The sequence below is a fragment of the Lissotriton vulgaris genome, chromosome 12 (assembly GCF_964263255.1).
Source record: "Lissotriton vulgaris chromosome 12, aLisVul1.2, whole genome shotgun sequence".
Classification (NCBI taxonomy): domain Eukaryota; kingdom Metazoa; phylum Chordata; class Amphibia; order Caudata; family Salamandridae; genus Lissotriton; species Lissotriton vulgaris.
In genome coordinates this window covers 396,361,495-396,385,598 of record NC_141700.1, presented here as the reverse complement: position 1 = coordinate 396,385,598, position 24,104 = coordinate 396,361,495, and the positions used below count along the sequence as shown (strand labels likewise).

The 24,104-nt window shown below is 50.9% G+C and overlaps 1 protein-coding gene across 5 annotated transcripts in view; it reads left to right on the top strand.

Annotated features, from left to right (window-relative positions):
* Positions 1-14,665: 14,665 nt before the first annotated feature.
* Positions 14,666-24,104, top strand: part of SALL1 (spalt like transcription factor 1) — a 39,626-nt gene continuing 30,187 nt past the window's right edge. For 2 of the 5 annotated variants that reach the window (XM_086945171.1, XM_086945168.1), the window contains exons 1-2: positions 14,666-14,881; positions 22,821-22,913. In XM_086945171.1, coding sequence (XP_086801297.1) covers positions 14,803-14,881; positions 22,821-22,913 — 172 coding nt within the window. In that variant the 5' untranslated portion in view covers positions 14,666-14,802. Of the gene's footprint in view, positions 14,882-16,968; positions 17,092-22,820; positions 22,914-24,104 lie in introns of those variants that run through there. The other 3 variants (XM_086945172.1, XM_086945169.1, XM_086945170.1) reach the window with 3 other exon arrangements.

The following is a 24,104-nucleotide window of genomic DNA, read 5'->3' as shown; positions in this document are numbered from 1 at the left end:
ACAATGGATCAGTCCAAAATTCAAAGTCAGTTGTTCCAACAAAAACACTGTTTTTCTCCTTTTATCGTTGAAACTTAGTATGGACTGATTGGTAATACAACGTCGACGTTTCGACCCTATTGGGTGGTGCTTGCTTTATCGCAACAGTATCGGGTCTTCATCAGGACTAACAAGGGGTGGTGGACAACCTGTGGAAGAAGGAGGGTTGAATGTAACTTCAGGTGTGTGGGACATAGTTTAAAAAGTGAGGCAATGCCAAGCCTGGCCTGCTCACCTGATGGTTTGACGGTATCCTGCATCCATCACTGTATGGGCAGGGGGGTGTGGGGGTTTATTTGGTGTCAGCTGTCACCATCAACGACTGAAGCTTGATCGTGGTATCTGTGGGTAAACCAACATTTTCAATAACCTTATCCTGACATGTAGGTATCAGGCTCTCTATTTAGATGGGTACGTATTGCTATTTATACGAACCTTCTGCAATAAATGCTGGGAATTTCTCCACCGGCCGGTGGAGAAATATGGGAGTGGGGGGTAAGTGCCGCAGAAGCGATCACCTGAGTAAGTAAAGTATGAGAAGAAATTGGGTCAGAATTCTTCAAAGGTGGTTAGAAAGCATGCATGACCGATTAAATTTTATGAACCGGAGGCATATGGAGGTTTTTTGTGTCAATTGTGAGGTTAAAATCAAAGGGTCTGCCGCCCCTCATGTATAAGATGTAAACAATAGTTACAATTGCCGTCTTGTGAATTGTGGAGGCCCGGGTTGTGTGTGCAGAAAGGCTTAATCACTATGCGGAAAGTGAACCAGGTGATTTAGCCCGTAAGAATACTAGAGGGCCCATTACAAGATATACAGAGTAAAAATAATTTCTGAAAGTCCAAACTTATAAATGTGAATGGTCTCCAGTATGAGCGTTAATTCGAGCATTTATTTATCCGTGTGGGACAAGTGCTAATTTCAATATCGCGCGTTATATTAATAGTGGAAAAAGTGAGCGGTTGATGCTCGTCATGTATGAATAAACTCATAATAGCTTGACGTTTAAAGAAAAACTTTCGTGATTGTCAATTGTGAGGTTAAAATCAAAGGGTCCGGCGCCCCTCATGTTTAAGATGTAAACAATAGTTACTATTGCCGTCTTGTGAATTACGAAAGATTTTCTTTAAACGTGTGAGTACAACAAATGCTTAGCACCTCTCTCTGATAAGTCTAACTGCTCGCTCACACTACCACAAAAAGAGTGTGTGTGTGTGTGTGTGTGGGTGTGTGTGCGTGTGTGTGTGTGTGTGTGATCACCTAGGGCACTGCTGCCTCCCTCTGACTGGCACAGTTAGAGTAGCTGCAGAGCACTGTGTGGGGGGGATAGATCACCAAGTGCACTGCTGCCTACCTCAGACTGGCACAGTGTCGGTTGCTACAGAGGCACTATGGCCTAGATGTATCAAGCATTTTGCGATTCGTTAAGGCCAAAATTCGCAGAATTTCGGCCTTAACGAATCGCAAAATGACATTTTGCATCTTTTGGGATGTATGTGAAATTAGCAAAATAAGGAATCGCAAAAAATTTCGATTCCTTATTTTGCTTAAGCATTTAAGGAATCGCAATTTTGCGATTCCTTAAATGCCATGTATGAAGCTTTTTTAGTTTGCGAATTCAGGTTAAGGAAGCGCAAATTAACACGAACTTGAGGTTCGTGTTAATTTGCGAAATCCTTTCAAAAACCAAAATGTGGCAATTTTGAGGGTGGCATGTGACACACATACATGCCCATAGGGCATGTATGTGCGCCATATGCACACACATGTAAGTTTCAGGGGTGCAGCAGGGTGTCCATGAGACACCCCTGCACCCTTGCAATAATTCTCAAATTGCGATTAGCAAATAGCGAATTCGCAATTTGAGAATTATTTCGCAATCATTCCTATGGGCCTCCTGGCCCATAGGAATGAATGGGAAATTATTCCTTATTTGCGAATTCGCAACGTGCGAATTCGCAAATTATGAATCATAAGGAATCGCAAAAAAATAGCGATTTAAAACATATATCCCATTTTGCGATTTCTTAATAGCGATTCGGTAAAAATCGCTATTAAGAAATCGCAAATAGGAACGATGATACATCTAGGCCACAGTGTTTGTATTCGCTAGATCACCACAGCACTGCTGCCTACATCAGACTGACACAATTTGAGCTGCTTCAGAGACAGTTGGTGCTTGTGTGCAAAGAGATCACTCACGGCCCTGCTGCCTGCCTCAGACTGGCACAGTGTGAGCTCCTGGATGGGCACTATGTGTGTATGCTGAAGAGATCACACAGGCCACATATTCCTCCATCAGAGTTGCACAGAATGTGCATCTACAGAGGCACTGAGTGTGTGAGTGCCGGAGAGACCCTCCCATCACTGCTACCACCATGGAACTGGCACAGTATGTGGGCTGCATCAGGGATGCCAGGTGTCTGTTCGGAAGACCTCACCTAGTGCCCTGCTGCCGTCCCCAGACTGGCACTGCCTGAGGCTGATTCAGAAAGTCACCCGGAGTGTGACTTTCCAAGGATTATGAGCATAAGGGGCGGTGCACCCCTGTGCATGGAAGAGGAGAGGAGAAGTGTGGGAAAATATGAGCAGCTCAGTAAAGCTTAAGATCCATAGTGCTTTTTATTGCATGTATACCTGTGCAAGCTTGGTTGCCCAGCAGTGGTACATGTTCCTCTCTCCGATTGTCAGTGCCGGGATTGATCAGATGGCTCTTGGATAGTGTCTTTTCCTTGTGTGACTGAGTAAGAAAGGCTGGTGGGGACACATTTCTGCCTTCCTCAGGCGGACTGGCAGTGGCCGGCTGCATCAGAGGGGCTCTTGGATTCTGTGTGGCAGGTGTGTGACTGTGTAAGATACAGTGCATGGGACACTGGCAGTGGCCGGCTGCATCAGAGGGGCTCTTGGATTCTGTGTGGCAGGTGTGTGACTGTGTAAGATACAGTGCATGGGACACTGGCAGTGCCCGGCTGCATCAGAGGGGCTCTTGGATTCTGTGTGGCAGGTGTGTGACTGTGTAAGATACAGTGCATGGGACACTGGCAGTGCCCGGCTGCATCAGAGGGGCTCTTGGATTCTGTGTGGTGGCTGTGTGACTGTGTAAGATACAGTGCATGGGACACTGGCAGTGCCCGGCTGCATCAGAGGGGCTCTTGGATTCTGTGTGGTGGGTGTGTGACTGTGTAAGATACAGTGCATGGGACACTGGCAGTGCCCGGCTGCATCAGAGGGGCTCTTGGATTCTGTGTGGTGGGTGTGTGACTGTGTAAGATACACTGCCTGGGACACTGGCAGTGCCCGGCTGCATCAGAGCGGCTCTTGGATTCTGTATGGTGGGTGTGTGACTGTGTAAGATGCACTGCCTGGGACACTGGCAGTGCCCGGCTGCATCAGAGCGGCTCTTGGATTCTGTGTGGTGGGTGTGTGACTGTGTAAGATACACTACCTGGGACACTGGCAGTGCCCCGCTGCATCAGAGGGGCTCTTGGATTCTGTGTGGTGGGTGTGTGACTGTGTAAGATACACTGCCTGGGACACTGGCAGTGCCCCGCTGCATCAGAGGGGCTCTTGGGTTCTGTGTGGCAGGTGTGTGACTGTGTAGATACACTGCCTGGGACACTGGCAGTGCCCGGCTGCATCAGAGGGGCTCTTGTATTCTGTGTAGTGGGTGTGTGACTGTGTAGATACACTGCCTGGGACACTGGCAGTGCCCGGCTGCATCACAGCGGCTCTTGGATTCTGTGTGGTGGGTGTGTGACTGTGTAAGATGCACTGCCTGGGACACTAGCAGTGCCCGGCTGCATCAGAGGGGCTCTTGGATTCTGTGTGGCAGGTGTGTGACTGTGTAAGATACACTGCCTGGGACACTGGCAGTGCCAGGCTGCATCAGAGGTGCTCTTAGATTCTGTGTGGTGGGTGTGTGACTGTGTAGATACACTGCCTGGGACACTGGCAGTGGCCGGCTGCATCAGAGGGGCTCTTGGATTCTGTGTGGTGGATGTGTGACTGTGTAGATACACTGCCTGGGACACTGGCAGTGGCCGCCTGCATCAGAGGTGCTCTTGGATTCTGTGTGGCAGGTGTGTGACTGTGTGAGATACACTGCCTGGGACACTGGCAGTGGCCGCCTGCATCAGCGGGGCTCTTGGATTCTGTGTGGTGGGTGTGTTACTGTGTAGATACACTGCCTGGGACACTGGCAGTGCCCGGCTGCATCAGAGGTGCTCTTAGATTCTGTGTGGTGGGTGTGTGACTGTGTAAGATACACTGCCTGGGACACTGGCAGTGGCCGGCTGCATCAGAGGGGCTCTTGGATTCTGTGTGGTGGGTGTGTGACTGTGTAGATACACTGCCTGGGACACTGGCAGTGGCCGCCTGCATCAGAGGTGCTCTTGGATTCTGTGTGGCAGGTGTGTGACTGTGTAAGATACACTGCCTGGGACACTGGCAGTGCCCGGCTGCATCAGAGCGGCTCTTGGATTCTGTGTGGCAGGTCTGTGACTGTGTGAAATACGCTGGCGGGGCACAGTTATGCCTTTTTCAGACTGGCACTGCCCGGCTGCATCAGAGGGGCTCTTGGACAGTGTCGGGCCGTTGTGTGACTGTGTATGGAGCAGTACCCAGGGCACCAATGCTTTTCTCAGACTGGCAGTGCGCTCCGTTGCCTGAGGGTGGGCTCGTTGGGCCCGATCTGCCAGATGTGTGACAGTAGGAAGCCCTGCCCAGGGCACCGCTGCCTTTCTCAGGCAGGCACAGTGGCATGACTCACTGTATCTGAAAAGCGCCGAGATACGTGTAGAGGTCGTTGTAGACTAGATCCTGTTAAACGGCTGTCACCGTTCTCATCAGGACACCTCTCCCAAAAAGCTGGCAGTAAAAGAATCCTCTCGTGCGGCGCCCCCTCCCTTCCCGATGCAACAGAGAACAGCCGCAGGACTTTTGCACCTAAGCGCAGAGGTGATTCAAAAAACTAAAAAAAGATGTGATCTCTGTGCGGAAGTAAAGATGCAAAAAAATAATAATCCAGGGCGAATGCTCCTACATTGCAGGGCATGTGCTGAAGACTCGAAAAAGAGGCCCAGTACAGAAAGAAGAGCAGTGAGACATTAAATAAAGATAGTGCTTTAAACATGGTGACCGTATTTAGAGCCGCAAGAACAAGACGAATCACTCCCAGGTAAGAGAACAAGACTCATTTTACGAGCTTGTGCTTAAATTGGAGGTCTCCTGTTTCTGTGCATGCAACACTTCAGGTGCTCATAACTGGGAGCCAAACCCCTCCCCACCTCTTCACCCCCCCCCCCCCCCCTTTCCCCCACCCGTGAAAGGTGAGTGCCCTCTCTGCAGGGTTTATCACAGTAAACTCTGGCGACGTGAGGCACACATTGGATTTTTGTATTGTGTAGTACAAGTGACTGTCAAAAAGACTGCTCGTTGGATGTGTATCTTTGGGGGCGTCAGACCACCCCCTGCCCGCTCCCCCACCGCCCCCCGCAGATTGAGTCTGCTGGGTGTTTGTTGATTACACGAACAGGGGTGCCCTCTGGGGAGGTGTGAGACAAATTGATTGCGTTTCTTGCAGTTTGCAATGTTGTCGATTACAAGGTTTGGTGCCTGGGTGTGGATCTGTAGGGGTGCCACCCCACACGTCCCCCTGCCCCCCCTTCAACCACAAACTGCCTTCCCTTCTTACTGCCCTTGTGAGTGTGGTTGTTGGCTACTAACCATAGGCTGCACCGCGCCACTGCACTCTGGCGAAGTGAGGGACAAACCTTGCCTTGTGCACATTAAGAGACGAAACGTGACGTTGGCTGGATGTTGATATCGGAGTGCCAGGCCCTCAACACCACCCCCGGCCACTGCCCCCCGATAAATACATGGGGCTTATTTACAAGACCCCTGCGCCACTTTTGCGTCATTTTTAACAGGGAAAAAGTGACGCAAAAGTGGCGAAAGGGCATGTAAATATACTCGAGGGTGTTTAGTGTCTACCTATCGGGGTACTGTACTCTGAAGAAGTGAGGGGCGGGTGATATTTCTTAGGTTGTGCACAGTGAGCGACGAAAATGAATGTTGACTGAATATTGGTATCTGAGTACCAGGCCTCTCCACGGCCCCTTCCTTCCCGCCCCCAGATGCGTGTGAGTGCATGGCGTGTGTTGTCTCCATATCGCTGCACTGCACTCTAAAGAAGTTAGGAGAGATGGCATTTTTCGTAAAGTGCAGAGTTAAGGACACAAGGGAACGTTCACTGGATGTTGGTAACTGAGTCCAAGGCCCTCAGCGCCCCCACTCTGGAGAAGCGAGGGGACAAATACTGTTTTGGCATTACGTACAGTTAACGGTAAAGTGACTGCTCCCTGGATAACGCTCTCTGCCTGTCAGACCCCTGCGCCCCGACTCTTTATCGCCTAGAGGGGTGTCTGCAGGGTGTTTGCTGAAGACTCCTAGGGCTGCACTCACTGCGCTCGCTCGAAGTGAGGGGCAGAATGTATTCCTCGCAGTGTGTACAGATGACAAGAGGTGGGTGTCACCGTGTGCCAGACTACACCACTTCCGCCCACCGTCCCCACGACAGGCTGAGCATAATTGTCTGTAGGACGTTTGTGGACTCCCAGGCAATGCACGCTGCCCACGTGAAGGACACTTTGATTTATTCGCATAATAAGTGGACGATGAAAGTGTTTGGTCGCTGACCGGGCAGCCCAGCGTGCGAGACTCCCCTGTCCCCTCTGATTCCTAGACATAGCGCTGCACTGCACTGCACTCTGTGGAAGTGAGGGACAGATTGTGCTTTCGCATTAAAGTGGACAACATGCCTGGTCCATGGCTGGGCAGCCCTGGGTGCCAGACTCCCCCTGCCCCCTCTGATTCCTAGACATAGCGCTGCGCTGCACTCTGTGGAAGTGAGGGAAGATTGTGCTTTCGCATTACAGTGGACATTAAACGTGTCTGATCCATGACTGGGCGGCCCTGGGTGCCAGTGCCCCCCTGCCCCCTCTGATTCCTAGACATAGCGCTGCACTCTGTGGAAGTGAGGGAAGATTGTGCTTTCGCATTACAGTGGACAACATGCCTGGTCCATGGCTGGGCAGCCCTGGGTTCCAGACTCCCCCTGCCCCCTCTGATTCCTAGACATAGCGCTGCGCTGCACTCTGTGGAAGTGAGGGAAGATTGTGCTTTCGCATTACAGTGGACAACATGCCTGGTCCATGACTGGGCAGCCCTGGGTGCCAGAGCCCCCCTGCCCCCTCTGATTCCTAGACATAGCTCTGCACTCTGTGGAAGTGAGGGAAGGTTGTGCTTTCGCATTACAGTGGGCAATTAAGGTGTCTGTTCCATGGCTGGGCAGCCCTGGGTGCCAGACTCCCTCTGCCCCCTCTGATTCCTAGACATAGCGCTGCGCTGCACTCTGTGGAAGTGAGGGACAGATTGTGCTTTCGCATTACAGTGGACAATAAACGTGTCTGATCCATGACTGGGCAGCCCTGGGTGCCAGACTGCCCCTGCCCCCTCTGATTCCTAGACGTAGCGCTGCACTCTGTGGAAGTGAGGGACAGATTGTGCTTTCGCATTACAGTGGGCAATTAAGGTGTCTGTTCCATGGCTGGGCAGCCCTGGGTGCCAGACTCCCTCTGCCCCCTCTGATTCCTAGACATAGCGCTGTGCTGCACTCTGTGGAAGTGAGGGACAGATTGTGCTTTCGCATTACAGTGGACAATAAACGTGTCTGATCCATGACTGGGCAGCCCTGGGTGCCAGACTCCCCCTGCCCCCTCTGATTCCTAGACGTAGCGCTGCACTCTGTGGAAGTGAGGGACAGATTGTGCTTTCGCATTACAGTGGGCAATTAAGGTGTCTGTTCCATGGCTGGGCAGCTCTGGGTGCCAGACTCCCCTGCCCCCACTGATTCCTAGACATAGCGCTGCACTGCACTCCGTGGAAGTGAGGGACAGATTGCGCTTTCGCATTACAGTGGGCAATTAAGGTGTCTGTTCCATGGCTGGGCAGCTCTGGGTGCCAGACTCCCCCTGCCCCCACTGATTCCTAGACATAGCGCTGCACTGCACTCTGTGGAAGTGAGGGACAGATTGTGCTTTCGCATTACAGTGGACAATAAACGTGTCTGATCCATGACTGGGCAGCCCTGGGTGCCAGACTCCCCCTGCCCCCTCGGATTCCTAGACGTAGCGCTGCACTCTGTGGAAGTGAGGGACAGATTGTGCTTTCGCATTACAGTGGGCAATTAAGGTGTCTGTTCCACGGCTGGGCAGCTCTGGGTGCCAGACTCCCCTGCCCCCACTGATTCCTAGACATAGCGCTGCACTGCACTCCGTGGAAGTGAGGGACAGATTGTGCTTTCGCATTACAGTGGGCAATTAAGGTGTCTGTTCCATGGCTGGGCAGCTCTGGGTGCCAGACTCCCCCTGCCCTCACTGATTCCTAGGCATAGCGCTGCACTGCACTCTGTGGAAGTGAGGGACAGATTGTGCTTTCGCATTACAGTGGGCAATAATAAATCTTCTGATAATCACGCAGCAGCTCCCATCAATAAGCTCTAAACAGCTCATGTCTGAGCACAAACATGGCCGCACAAACATGGGCGCGCGCAGGGCGCACGACCGTGGCGCCAATCAAGTCACACCTCGGCCGGTAGTGACATCGGTCATCTTTTCACCGGAACTGCCCTCGGGCATTTTGAGGAGAAGCCCCGTCACTCCGGCCCTGTCCCTGCCTCCCTCCCCCGACTTCGCCTCCAGCATCTTCCCGCCTCGTTTATGATTCAATTACGAGGCCAAAAGCGGTGTTTGTGGCCAGTGATCAATTATCTTCTGTCGGTAATAATAGGGAGGAATTAAATTCGGGCCCTCCTTTCGAAGTATCGATCTTCGGGGAAAATAAATCAAAAAAAGGGGCTGATGGCGTGGTCCAGCAGAGGGGCCATTCTCCTGCACGAAATGGGCGGTTTAATGCAGATATAGAATAATTAATTCCAGACCGCTGGCATATCGGCTCGTACTGTAGACAAGGGGAATCTGTAAACATATATAAATATGTCAGGGTCAGTTTATGTACTTAATTGTTTACATCAAGTCACACACACACTTACAAACGCATAGAGCGTAATTATGAGTGCATATTAGGAAAACAACAATTGTGAAATCACACTCACAAACGTATATAGATAAGTGTATACATCTATATATGTAAACGTATACTGGTAACTAGAGATTACAACAATTATGCACTGGCAAACACACGCAGGCTAATCTTTCATATATTAAATATACATTATTTATATGTGCATATACATTCATGCACACCGAGTGATGCAATGACATGCACGCACACACACATATTTGGAAACCCTATATATGTGCAAATATGAAAATATGCATAGCTTGATTGATAAAGATAATATAAATTATTAAATGACACACGCACAAATGTATATATTTAAGAAAGTAACGCAGGAAGAAAAGAAAGAAAGAAAGAAAGAAAGAAAGAAAGAAAGATGGAGCGTGGGAGGGAGAGAGGGGGTGTGGAATATGACAGAGTCTATCAGAACTGAAAAAATGCTTAATTGCATATGACACTTTTTCAACCCAAGCCTCGAGAAAGTAATTCATTTCAGTGCTCATTGCAAACATGTCTTATGTAGTGTTGATAAAAAGCCATCTTTGTTTGATTAAATATTTCGTCCACTTATGCCCCCTATAGATATCACAGTGACCGTACCATAGAAGTTGCCAAAACGACGTAATGGCGAAAGCTCTGTAAATTTTTGTAACCAGTTATTAAATATGTTCTCTAAAACAGTATCTTCTTCGATAAATAACACGCGCAGATACAGTTCTAAGTGGCACATTGCATTCACACAACATCTGCACCGGTGGAAGCCTCGGAGCTACCATTAATTGTGTATTTTTCTTCCATCCATGTCACAAATGTGAAGTGCTCGGGGCATTGCTTTAACAGCCGAGTGAGTTAATCAGACTAATCATATTTAAAAAAATCCCAGCTATGGGGTGTTCCTGGTGTTTGACAATAGCACACGTTGAGCCCCTCCAGGCGGCCCTCCCCTGAGCAGCCTTGCCCGGGTGCTGGGACCTTTGCGCACGGGAGCCCGCTTAAAATAAAGCGCTTTATGCAATAGTGGTGTGCGTATGCACTACACGCCAAAATAAAAAATAATTCGGGGTTGCTTTCCCCCGGCACTTCATGGGATGTGGACAGAGTGGGACAGTCTTCAGTGCTGTCTAGTTTTGTACTCCTGGGGAACATGAACTGATGGTTAGACACCTATTACAATACAATACAATACCTCTTGGGAGGACTTGACCCCCCCCCCCCCCCCCTGGCCGATCTGGACCTATAGCGGCTCGAGCCTTTCTGTACCCCAGGGGAAGCTGTACCTCTAGGCAGCGTTGACCCCAATAAACGTGCATGGTCTTTGGACACTTTTAAACTCCTTGACAGTTTTGACACTGGAGATCCGTGGCTCGTGGCAGCTTTGCCATTGTCCTTGGAGCCACGGGCATACCAGGCCCCCCAGGACAGCGTTGACCCCCTTTCTGTTCACTGCCATCAGCAGCGTGGGACCCCCTTTGCTGCTCGACCTCCACCCCTATGCTGTTGGCACACTGGACAGCTACCAACTCTATGCATCTTTAGTCTCATGGGCCGTCTTTGTCCGTCTCTGTTATTTGGACATCGCACATTTTCACCCACCATGGCAGCTATGCCCCCCACCCTGGAACCCGTGGGGCACTTAAAACCCTGTGCCGAATAGACCCCAGGGTAACTGTTGACCCGTGGGCAGGGTGGCACTGCTGCCCAGACCATCAAGCTCCCAAACATCTCCTGTGAGTGAGTGCGCCCCCTGGAGGAGACTGATAGGAAAGACACTCTCCCCCATAACCTCTGACCTACGAAATTCCCAAACCCACCAAGGCGCCTTGGTGCCCTCCTCAACCACCCTGCTTCATCCACCTCACCGTGTCTGCAATGAGGTATATATTATGGCAGTTTGCACTCAAAGCTGAGAAGGTGAAGAAACACACGTGCGGTCACTGTCCGATTACAGAAAGAGGGGGAGGGGCGCCACCTCTCACTGTATCACTGACAACCTCTGCGGTAACTGATTGATGCTTCGCCGTCGACAGCACCGACGGACTCGATTCGATGCCGACAAGCACGCGCCCCCTTCCATCCCCCTCCCCAGTCATCAATTCAAGAAAGTGCATTTGCGAGACTTCCCGGGCAGGAAGGGACGCGGCATTCAGCCAGTTCACTCTGAAGATTCTCAACTCCCCTATCGCGCAAACACGTCAACTAAATCGAAGTTAACCTTTACCAATTGCATCGAGGAAGTCGATGCTTGCATAAGCATAGCTGATGATGCTGGTCAGAATATGCAACAAGTGAAGAGATCTGTGCACAATTGCATAACGTAGCTGTGGATTACACACTCACTGGGCGCCTCGTCGGCGTTAGCAGGCGCTATACAAACACAATTACAATGTTTGTGTGTTTATATCCTTCACAAAAAATAAGTGTATAGAAATATGTCTAACAGTGTGCCCGTACTAATATTATATACAAAATCATGATATATGGACTGATGTATAAATGTAAACTAATAACATGGCAAAGCTACAGGCCCTGGGCTGGGCTTTGTAGCTTCATACCTCAATGTATGTTTTGTGTGTGTGTGTGTATATATATATATATATATATATATATATATATATATATATATATATATATATATATATATATATATATATATATATATATATATTAATGTGAGTAACAAAACTCAGTTGTTGGTTTTATTAATGTGAGTTACAAAACTCAGTTGTGGGTGCTGGTGACACTCTTGCTTCCTGTTCCACACACGTCCAAGGCAGCACGGCGGGTCTGCGTGCCGCCAAATGTCTCTTCAGGTCCGCAGAGCGCGGTTCTTTCAAACTAGACGCGCCGCACCTCCACTGCGTGTTCCTACCGAGAGAGAAGACCACTATTTTACCAACCCCTCCCTCAACACTTGAATTGAAATCGGCTCTGACTGGTTCGCCCTACACTTCCTGGGTTGTATTCCCACGGAGGGAGGAATTAAAGTTTAATTCCCAAAGTACACAAGGAGCGGGTCCTAGTCTGATGCAGAGTGCGCCATCTCTGCATCAAATCTACAAAGCAAATATTTCCTAATCCGACGATAGAATTAGGACTGTGGGAATTGCAAATATATAATATGTTGTTACTGTTTCTTTTAAAATATATTATTTGACATTATGTGTATGTTTTAGGTGACGGGTGATTAGTTCCATGTAAGAGTATATTTTTCTAAATGATGGTTCGCATACGCGTGTACTAAAGATAGGTGTATACACGGGTTATAAAATGCATAATTCGAGATAGGACAACACCCAATTGATAATAATGTAGTGCCCTATTTTTAAAATGCCACTTTTCTGCTTGTTTTTCGTATTATTTCAAAGAAAACTTTGAAGAGCTTCCCCAGTTTTGGAGTCACTATTACAACAGAGAAACGAGCTAGTAAGCACCAAAGGTCCTCGTATAGGATAGAAAAGCACTTTATAAATGCCAATACAACATTTTAAAAAGATACACCGAGGTGCAGCAGAGTTGGCATAGGGAAGAGTGAGAAAGAAACATAGCGGGAGTTTGGCGTCCCCTGTGGAGTGGGGCAGAGTCGCCTTGGGGGTAGCACCCCTCTTCTCCTCCGGGTGACCCACCTGCTCATCCTTAAGCCCCCGCGCCACCTGTTCTCAGCATCACCCGCCCCTCCCTCGACTCTCCCCGGGAGCTCCCAAGCCGGACTCCCTGCTCCCTAGAAGCGACCTCCCGCACCTTAACTCGTCCCCACCCCACGCACTCTGGTAATCTGAGGACATATCAGGGCCCCTCCGTGCTGCTGATTAGCGGCACAGCAAGCCCACCTGCTGCCACCAGAGAGATGCAGGCAGCCCGACGGGTGATGACAGGGAAAGCGCCGCCTCTGCCCCTCAGAGGACAAAAGCCTCGCGCCCCTTCTTGGTGACTTCATTTGCGACGTCCGTTCAGCCTCAGTCTCCAAAGCAGCCCCCTCACTCCTCCCGGCCCCCAAAACAACAGGTTCTGCGCCTCATCCTCCCAGAGCCACGCTACTCCCTTCCTGGCACTTCGCAGCTCTTTCTGCACTATTCTGCCAAGATCCATGTCGAGGCACGCGTCCCTGCTCCTGACCTGCGCACCTCGTCCGCATTCGCTCTCCCTGACCCTCTCGGACCGTAAGTCCCAGCCGCCCCCCCTCCCCCCCCCCCCCCCCCCCCCCACACACACACACCGTGTTTCCCTTACTCGTTGGCCAATGACTACTGCTGCAAAAAAGCAGCGCCGCACGGCTGAGCGCTAAACGCACTTGGCTCCAGACTCAATATTTCTGTGTCTTCAGTTTTCATCGCAGGGGGACAGATGCAATAGTCTCAGAGTTACCCCGCTGGTCGCATAACAAATCTGAACATGAACGCCTCGGGCTTTTCTGCTTTTGCGAAACTTTAAACAGGCTAGACGGTGTTTCTGATCATCAAAGACATGGACACGAGAACGTTACATAGAAGTTCATATACAATGAGGAAGATGCCCGGTGGTATCCGCCCGGGTTAAAGACGCTTACTGCAGCTGTCACCCTGAGACAGCTCCCACGGCTCCTGCAATGAGGTGCCAGCCTGTGCCCATCACAGACGAGGAACTACACCACCTCGGTGTTTGTTGACTGACTTGCAGCCGCCCCCTCAACAGACTCACGCACACACACCACTTTTTCCCTCCTCACGTTTTTTTGCCATTGATGGTTGCTGCTTTCATACTCTCTCCCTCCACAGCAATCAAGCAATCATTCATTCACAGATTTATAAAGTGGGGTAAATCACCCGTAAAGGTCTCAAGGCGCTAGGTTCAAGTGGGCACATCCGACTTCACTTCAGCCCTCTTTCCGGCACCCATCAGACAGGGCATGGTTGTGGCACTGCTGTAGCTCGACAGGTGGGCTCAGTAAGGGCAGCAGGGCACCGTGCTACCCTCGACACTAATGCACCACGGAAGTCCAAGCCACGGCCAGGACCGCATCGACCCTATATAAAGAGCAAATCTCCCGTCACACAGGTGCTTAAGAATGGAGAAGTTGGGAAACCTCTCCTAGCTGAGCAGCCTGTGTGACTGCACACCTACTGCCCTTCTTCCCCCCCTAGGAGTCCTTCAGAGCACTTCTCCACCCACTCCCCCCTCCAAGCCCCACTCCGGGTCTCAGGGTCCCTTGCGCGTCCACGGCCCGGCCTCAGCCTGCGGATTCCGATAGTAAACAGCAGCGAGCGTGAGAGCCAGCGGGCCGCGGTGGGAAGAAAGGCCCCGCCCATCCGCGCTGATAGGACTGCGCACCCCAGACTGACATTCCCGGACGTCCAATCGGCGCCTTGATGGATGTGAGCTAGAGCCGGGCGGCGAGGAGCGCTGGCCCTTTGCCAATGGGCTGGGGGGCGCCCCCTCCGCCCCCGCCCGCTCTCTATGATTAATCGCAATGCATTATTGATAATCATAATTATCGCAGGACACATGCGCGCGGGGCGGCGACGAGGAGGGGGCCTCGCCGCTTGCCGTACGCCGGACTCGCGCGGCTCTTCTCTCCTGCCATGGTCCGGGCTCGGCGCCGCCTGTGATTCCCGCGGCTGCAGAGGCGAGGAGCGGCAGGCAGCGGCAGCATGTCCCGCAGGAAGCAGGCGAAGCCACAGCACCTTCAGTCCGGAGCCCCGCTGCCCTGCCCGGGACCAGGCGCCCCCGGTGAGTGCGCGGGGAGGGGGGCAGGGGGTCCCTCCGTGGGGGGTGCCGGGACGGGGCTTCCAGGGGGAGTTAGGCAGAGACAACTTCCAAGGCAAAGTTACCGAGCGACAGCGGCTCCGCTCCCGGCCGGGGTAGGGGGAGCCCAAGCTCCGCGAAGTACTTTTTCGGGGCGCCCTGAGTGCTGGAGAGGCACCCTAGGCGCTATAGCATGTGCACCTCGCTGTGCACCACGCCGCGCCCCGGTGCCACCGGTTCAACGCCTGCCACTCTGAGCCACCCCCGGTGCTGACAGACCCCACTCTGCCCCGGATCTCACCAACTTTCACGCCCTCTGAATATGACACAAGTCCCCGCACCTACCCCCTGTGCACCAAATTCCAAGGGGTCCGGTGATCCCCGGATCAGAACTCTGCCCAGTAACTGGACGTCCGCGGTTTTGAAGTTTGCCATTTATGTCACCACTAAAACACCAAGAGTTATCCTCTAAAATATTGTCGGTCTCACCCTCGGGAGCACTGGGAGACACTCTTGCAAAATAAGTTATTCCGGTATCAAAGTGGAACTGCTTAGGCAGCTTCTGGTAACTTTTTGTTTTATGTTCTCTCTTCACTTGGAAGGGGGGGCGGGGGGGGGGTTAGTTTTGGTTTTGTGTCTGTATCTGCCTTTTCCCTTCATGGTCTTTTGAGTCAGCTGAGTTTAAGCCGGTTTTTTGTAGCTTGCGGAGTATTTTCAGTCAGGTGATTTGGGGACTATCTTATCGTCAGGGTAGTTCTTAGCTTTTCAAGTTTTCCGTCCTGGAAAATGACTTGCAAACAAGTGTAAAAAACCTGGTGAGACTGATTTTTCAAAATGTGACCGCACAGCCTCTAGCTTTATTTTATTCCGAATATCTGCCACTGGAGCTTCGTTTCTAGGGACCACTTGAATGGGCTTGTATTTTACCAACTGTCCTAACTTTTCTAAACTTTTCTAATGCTGACCGAAGACAGGGCCATCGCCGGGAGAGGTCTTCTTAGGGGGTTGATATGTCCCTGGAGGTTGTGTTAAGGACAGTAAAAGCCGGCGGAGCATCCCTAGCAGCCTACTCTTCGTAGTTAAGAACTAGGGGACTATAAAGTAATATTCCTCATCGCACCCGGGGCTGCAGTGAGTGCTGCAGTACTGTGAAAGAAGCCGCGCCGAGGAGACGGGGTTGTAGGGTGAGAACTAGTTCTAGAACTGTTTAGAGTGCTACCCGTTCCCGGTAAAAGCGCTTCTGGGCCTCTCTGGGATCTGAGGCGCTATACAAATGACACTCTCGTGCGGGGACGAGGAGCACCCTGCCCGTCGCAGTGCTCTACCGGTGTAGGTGAATGAGACACCTCCCTTAACACTGCCGTTGAATATGACGCATCCCTTCGGGGACGACAGCGTGGGCTTCTAGGCACTTTAATTTGGGACAGTTCCATCTGTGCATGCGGTGCTATGACAGAGACGTAAAGGGAGACAAAAAGAGTTCCCCATCTTTTATCATTTGGCATTTAATAAGAATGCCCTTGGTGTAATTAGGAGTACAAAACATGGTGTAATTAGAGCCCATCATATAACTAGCACAGGCCTTATCCGCTGCGTTAGGGCGTGTAATGTCGAGAAAGGAACCCTGCCTAGAAGGCTAAAAGTGAAGAATTTTGAATGTGCATTAAGCTCAGTGGTCGCTGCATTGTGCCCATGTGATGCTTCTAAGCACTTTCGGGCTATCTGCTGCAGCTCTCTCTGCTCCCCCTCCCCTCTAAGCCTCCGTTTCTCCTCGGGGCTAGTTCCCGGATCCTGGGGGCTGACGCGCCAGCTTCCGATCTGAGTCATGTGGACGAGGAGCCTGCAGCCCTGCCTGTCGTCAGCTGCAGATCCCCCCCGAGCCCTCGGCTGCTCGGGCGCGGGTTATTCATTAAGCCCGCTCCCCGAAGGCAGCGCTCTGGGACCGGGACCAAGGTAGGTCCTGGGGGGTGGGTCCTGCGGCCTGGGCTCCGAGAAGCCTCTGTGTCCAGTTTCTATTTGCGTCTCGGCCCCTCCCCGCCCCCTCCCTCCGACTCACGCTTCTCCCCTCAGCCACTGTAACTTCCAGGAAGTTTGAGAGAAGTTTGCACCTAGGCTCGCTCAGATGATGTAGTCTGCCTGCTCCCCCGAAGCACCGAGAAGCCGCTGCCTCTCACCGCAGAGCCTTTCATGTCTATGTAAGTTTCAGGGGCGTTGATTCTCGCATTCGTAGTAGTATTTGAGAACATGAGGACAATGGGGGCGTGGGGCTGGTGGTACAGGGAGACATCTGCGCGTCCCTTGCCTGTCCCTTCTGTCAAGGACATTTTGGGGTTAGAGATTAAAATACACAGTTGACAAGCACGTTTTATCATGAATGCGGCGAAGAATTCCAGCCAAAGTAAGGCTCGCTGGGGGCTTTGTTATCGGTAGAGAACCATAGAACCCATCTGTCCTTCAGTGTGTGTGTAGGGGTGTAGAGGGGGGGGGGGGGGGTCTTCTAGAACTTGCGTTTGCTTTATTTGCTTCGCTGTGTTCGTATCTTTTCTTTCTAGTACAAATCGGGAATCGAATCACCCAAAAGTTGTTGGTTTATGGGGGGTGGGGGGGGGGGGGGCGTGGAGTAAGACCTCTGGCTCTGAATATAAATATTATATATATTTTGAGACTTCTTACTTCTCCGTCTAGAACCGCGTGGGCGTTCTGCCTTGTCAATTTAAAACTTTTGATTGATTGGTGAGAGCGGCTCACATTTCGGATATTATAGTTGTGCTGTCCCTAGGAAAACCGACTTTTCTCTGCGCTGTTTTATTTAGTGTTATTGTGTACACCGGGAAAACAGCAAAAACACGCGTTACCGAGTGTTTTTTTTTTTTTACCGCAGATACACTTTCGACAGTTAAAAAAGTTCGCTGCTAACTTTTCATGTGTTGCGTAAAATAAACTGGGAAACGGGTGTACTGATCATGGATGGGGGTTCTTTTTTTCTATTCTTGCCCCAGTTGTAAATGACCTGACGCCGCTTCCTAGAAGTATTGGCTTTAACCTGGGATGATTAAGTACGCTGGGACAATACGATATTGCTAAGTAGCCCGTGGCTATATTCTTGTGCAATGTTTCGGATTTACTGCGTTAAAATAATGCGTGTAATTAGTAAACCCAAAGCGCACTGGATCAAAGGCGCGGTGTGTTATCTATACCGTGTGGATATGTTGCCACATCGTTGCTGCTGTCGCGACATGTCACTGTGTCATGCATGTTATGATGCACATGCAAGGAACTTGCTGCATACCCAGGAGAGATTCCTTCTTGTGCTGCCAGAACGTACATTTTTCTACCCAGTCAAATCTCTTAATTTAAATTTAATTAATTTAAATTGAAGTGAATGCGGTTGCTCAATTGTTCAGAAATTCTATAAAAGGTATGGATTGCTTATACGTGGTAACCCGTCTCAGATTTGATAGGATTATATATCATAATTTAATGTTCAATATGTCTAAGGTGCTCTGAAATTCTATTTCGAAATTAAAATTAAAGACGGATGAGCACGAAGATGCTGGGAGACTAGTGGACGTCTGCGGGTTCCTTCACTTCATTTTTTCCTTCTGTTTGTAAAGTTCGACGTCTTTCAGTGTCAGTTTTCGAAACTTTGAGATTCTGGCCGCCTTTGAACTTCACATTTATAAGAGCTCCTGTTATTTAAAGTGCATTCCCGTGTGTGTCCCCTCTTCTGTTCAAACTTGCCTTTGCCCCTCATCTCAAGGTAACACTTTTTAATATGGAGCAAATGTTTTCTGACCTGTCACGGGTGAGGGGGGAAGCGTTGCCATCACATTATAATGAACGAGTGTAGACCCTCACGTGAATAACCTGAGTCTTGGATAGGCGAGGCCTGTCGCAGCTGCGACCCCTTGAATGCTCACTGTGTCACGACCCTGGCCTAGTATGTCGCCGACATCCGTTTCTAAATCTGGCCAGCACAGAATGGTTTTCCTTCATCCAGTCTCGGACATAGACAAATAGGCCTCAGCCACCTGAGAGGTTTGGACGAAGCCTCCGTGATTTGCCCCTTTCGTTTTGCACGTGGGGCCGGCTGCTGGCCACAGACATGTCTATTTGACCCAAGGATAGATATCAGCAGGAAAATAGCAGTAATGGCTCCGATCATTTTATAAGCAACATGTGGCAGAACGGGGGACTTGCTGCTGGGGTAGCCGCCGGCTGCTTGTCCCTTTACCATATAAACTGTCTGCTTCACTTTGTGCTTGTATGTGCGCGAGGAAAGCTTCATGTTCCAGGATTTTCTGGACGTTTTACTAAGTGCTAGAGATGCACTTTGACCCGAAAGCATATGAACGTTCCTAAAGGCTGGATGCAGGCTTTTGACATACTAGCCTTTAATGTGCCCAAACATTTGCAAGGCCCAGAGACGATCTCAGTGACCGTCAGTGCTACCGAGTAGCAAGGCTGCAGATTCTGAATTTACCTCCTGCCACTTCCCGTCTCTTTACCTCACTCTTTTGAAGGTTCTCCCCCCTTCCTCAGTCACTATAATGTACTTTCTTGTTCTCTTTTGCCCGAATCTACCTTTTTTCTCCCTCGCTCTGGGTCAAAGTTAGATGGTGGAAAGTAGGCCCTGATTTCCAAAGTGAGGGTCGCTGCTCACGAACTTCAACCACCGGCTTAAATGTAACCCTGGCAAAGCAGACCCCCGACCCTCACATGCGAGTGTTTCTGGCTGGGTTACAGTGGCAGAATATTCCGAGGCGCGAGTTTAGCACAGCGCGGAGAATAAACGGCGATTAAGAGGCTTCTTACACACAGCGTAAGAGGATGAGCTTTAAATATAATCCACTTTATTAATGTGGCTGGCATGCCGCGGGCTCTGGGAGCGGCGGCACAACATGGCACTGCCCCGCTCTCCAAACACACCAGGGCCCACCGGTCACGTGCAGGGCAACCCTAACTGCTCAGCTGTCTTAACCTCCGCCGGGCTCACTGCTGCCCGAGGTGCCAAAGGTCAATTCACACCAGTCCCCGCGGTGTCATGGCAGTGACCCCTGCCTGCGTGTGGGGCGCTGTGCGTCTCTCGGCACATACTTCCCGCTGCTTGACTGCCTGTCCACACCAGGCCCTGCGGTGTGTGTCATGGCAGTGACCCCTGTCTGCAGTGTGGCGGCCTATCTGTGTGTGTGTGAGGGGGAGGGGGGCTGGTATGCTTTACAGCCCCTCTCTAAGCACCGTTTGGATGTTTGTCCACCAGGCCCTGCGGTGTGTGTCATGGCAGTGACCCCTGTCTGTAGTGTGGCGGCCTATCTGTGTGAGGGGGAGGGAGGCGGGTATGCTTTCCAGCACCTCTCTTAGCACCGTTTGGAATGGATGTTTGTCCTCACCAGGCCCTGTGGCGTGGGTCTTGGCAATGACCCTTGTCTGGACTGTGGCGGCCTATCTGAGTGTGTCAGTGATGGGGTGGGGGCTGTGTGTGTCTGTGAGGGGGGCTGGTGTGCCTCACAGCAACTTCTTAGCACAGTGTGAATGCTTGTCTACAGCAGGCCCTGCGCAGTGTGTCATGGCAGTGACCCCTGTCTGTAGTGTGGCGGTCTATTTGTGTGTGTGTGAGGGGGGCGGAGGGCTGGTGTGCCTCACAGCATCTTCCCTAAGCACCGTTTGGATGTTTGTCAACATCAGGCCCTGTGGTGTATGTCATGGGTAGTAACCTATGCCTAGAGTGTGGCGGCCAATCTGTATATCTGTGAGGGGGGGGGGGGGGCACCTCCTCTGCACCGTTTGACTGCTTGTCCACACCAGGCCCTGCGGTTTGTGTCATGGCAGTGACCCCTGTCTGAAGTGTGTCAGTCTATCTGTGTATGTGTGTGTGTGTGGGGGGTGCCTCACAGCACCTTCTCAGCACGGTGTGAATGCTTGTCCACACCAGACCCTGCGGTGTGTGTCATGACAGTGACCCCTGACTACAGTGCGGTGACCCATATGTGTGTCCACACTAGGCCCTGCCGTGTCATTGGGGTGACCCCTGCCTGGAGTGCGGCGGCCTATCTGTGTATGGGGCGCTACTATGACTCACATCACATTTTCCCACTGTCTGACTCCCTGTCCACACGAGGCCCTGTGTTGTGTGTCATGGCAGTGACCCCTGCGTGGAGTGCGGTGGGCAAGGCGGTCTCTCTGTGTGCGGTGTTTGTCTCAGCATGTTTCACAGTGTTTGGCTGTTTGTCACTGCAGGGTACTTACACATCCAGACCATGCCATCCACCCTGCAGCCTGGCTGTCAGGGCCCAGGGCCCAGCTGGGCACTGGACACATCACAGCGGTGTTTGCGTGTGTGTGTGGGAGGGCGTGGTATATCCCTGTGGATGGGCACCTGAAAAGGAGCTTGCCTGAGCCTCACAGGGCGCACGGTGGGCGGGGGTCAAGTAGCCGGGTGTCTTTGCCCCCACTTTCTTGTTGCACACTAATGTGGCGGGAGCCGGACGGAGCTCTCCACAGAGCAGGCCGTGACCTCTGGCAGCCTGTATGTGCCTATGTCTGTGTGGGCGTTCGTGTATGTATACAGTAAAACGTGCGCCTTCCGGACCCCTTGACCTCTGAAGTGCAGGCCGACAGGTACTTCCATACTTCGAGCAGGGGTCGCCACAAAGCAGTTTCAATGTGTGAGGAAAGTGACGTCACTCACCATCTTCTGACCCTTGAAGAGGGACTGACCGGTACCTGTGTCTCAACAACTTGGCCTCGGTCGTCCACACTGCATTTCAGGCTTTGTTGCCATTTCGGATGTTAGAGTGGCTCTTCATCTTCTGTGAGTTAACTCTCCCTCCTTCGTCCCCCCCCCCCCTCCCCCACAGGAGGGACTGGCAGACCCCAATAGCTCAGCCCCTTCCCACCCCACGGTGGCCTTTGTGTATTTTGTTTTTCTCTTCATGTTTTTAAGTTGAAGGTTTAATGGAGTTGGTCTATTATATATTTTTTTAATCTAGGTCTGTTTATTCTTTTTCTTAATTCCCCCCACCACCGCTGAAAATGAGAGTAACCGGCATGCCCCACAGCTCGGCCTCGTTTTATTTGAGTGTTTTTTTAAGGTATCTCCCCTTGGCTAAATCTCCCTCAAGAGGGGACTGGCAGGTACTCCCCACAGCTCGGCCCCTGCCCTCCTCGGGGCCGGGCTCTGGTTTCTTGACCGGCTGCCAATGTTTTCCTAGTCAGAGGCTGCGGCCGCCCTAGGAGGCTTGTAGCCTTTCCGTGTCAGCGGAGCCGCGGGCACCGGGAAACTGTTGCAGCCGAGCCCGCGCCGGAGGGGGGTGGGGGTGGGGGCAGGGAAGACATCTTAGGAGCAGAGGCCGCCCCGGGGCTACATTAAAAGGGGGAGACACCACTACCACTTCTTCTTCTCCCTCTGCAGGATTGGTGCTCGAACACACGAACATGCCACATATTAGTTTGAAGGTTTGCAGAGCGAAAGCCGCATTTTAACACCACAAGCTGAACACCTCCAGGCTGACTGACCGCCGGCCACATATGGTGTGTGAGATTAAACTCGTGGTGGCCCTCTCGGTGGTATTAGTAGCCCCCGTGGTCGACCACGAAAGAGTCAATGCTTGGATAACGGGACAGGAAGGGCCGGGGCGCCAGCCTCGGCAGCTGTCGCGAGCTTTGAAGGGTCGGGACGAACCTGAGCAAATGGAACATCCCATGGCTCCCACCCAAGGGATATTAACACCCCAGTGAGCCTCGCACGTCACTAGCTGCGAGGGGCGGAGACACCAGCTCAAAACTAATAAAAAGCGCCTAGATAAAATCTAATGCGACTGCTGCTATTCGTTTCTCGATGTTGACCCTTGTTAGCAGCACGCCTGCGTGAAATGTCCCCCTATGCTTCGTGAGCCTAAACTCTGTTTTCTTTCTATCTCACTAGGTGGGCTGCATTATTTGCAATTAAAGATCAGCAGAGAATTGAGTCAGATGATGTTCGAGCAGGAAGAGATGACCTCCAAACTCAGAAACGAAAGTATGAACAATTTTGTTTCCCCACCACCAAATGTATTTATGTTTTCCTTTAACGCTTAGCATGCTGCATCTAAAGTGTGAACCGTTATTATATTTTTTTTTGGAGGGGGGGGGGGGGGGGGGATCGATCCAACTTTAAGGCCATTCATCAAGGTGTCAAGTACTCTGAAGGAGCTGATAAAAAGATTCGTAGCGCTATTAAACAACTTCACGATAAATAAAGAAACTGTTGCAGTGACAGTCGCCCCCACGTGATCTTGAAAGATGTTCCCGGTGACACAAAAAAGACTTTTATATTTTGGGGTTAACATCTCCTCCTCGCTCATAAATATTTGCATGAACAGCAGCGCCGGCCGGGTGGCGCTTCCCATTGATCAGGGCGCGGTGTGATTTCCCCAGCCGGTTATTTAGTTCTGAATCTGCCATTATTTGTCTAAGCACAGCTGACCAAGCAGAGCCGGGTTTTAAAGTGGCTTTATGTTTTGATAAATGTGATCGGCTTGAAAAGTATTTTTTGCACCGAACGCAAAGCTCAATGGAACATGCTGACAGAACCGTTTTAATGCATTTTGTTGGAAATGTGTGAACCAACCGAATAGCTTTTGTTCCTTCATAATTGGCTGTAAAAGTAGATGGAAACATCGCCATTACATATGGAAATGCGCGATGAGAAAGGGACATTCCATTTGGGCTGCATACATTACGATTTGCATCTCCCTGGCTGTAATGCAGGCACTCGGGATGGGTGCCATGATAAAAAGAATTACAAAAATAAAAATACAAGAGAACTGTTAAGTTGGAGCTATATGACATAGGATTTCAGTACTATGTCGGCAAAAGCATGAGCTACAAAAAAAACCTTATTAAAATTAAATTAAAAAAATATACGAAACTATTAGTACTCTGGTACGGTTCCCTCCCCCGTCCGTCCCACCCCATTGTAAATCACAGCAGTTCCCCATCTGTGGAAGAATCGTATTGTAATGTACTCGCCTCAAAATAGATTTATTAGCCAACCAACCTAAACCGAAATCATATTTCTTTGTATTCCAACTGCACTTTTTATCTTGTAATTTACATTTATATTTTGCAATAAAGCTGCGGTGTGTACTTACTAGATTTACCACGATAGATGCTACAATCGCAGTTAGAAGAATAAACACGTACTTTTATGTGTTGTTTTTGGGGCTCT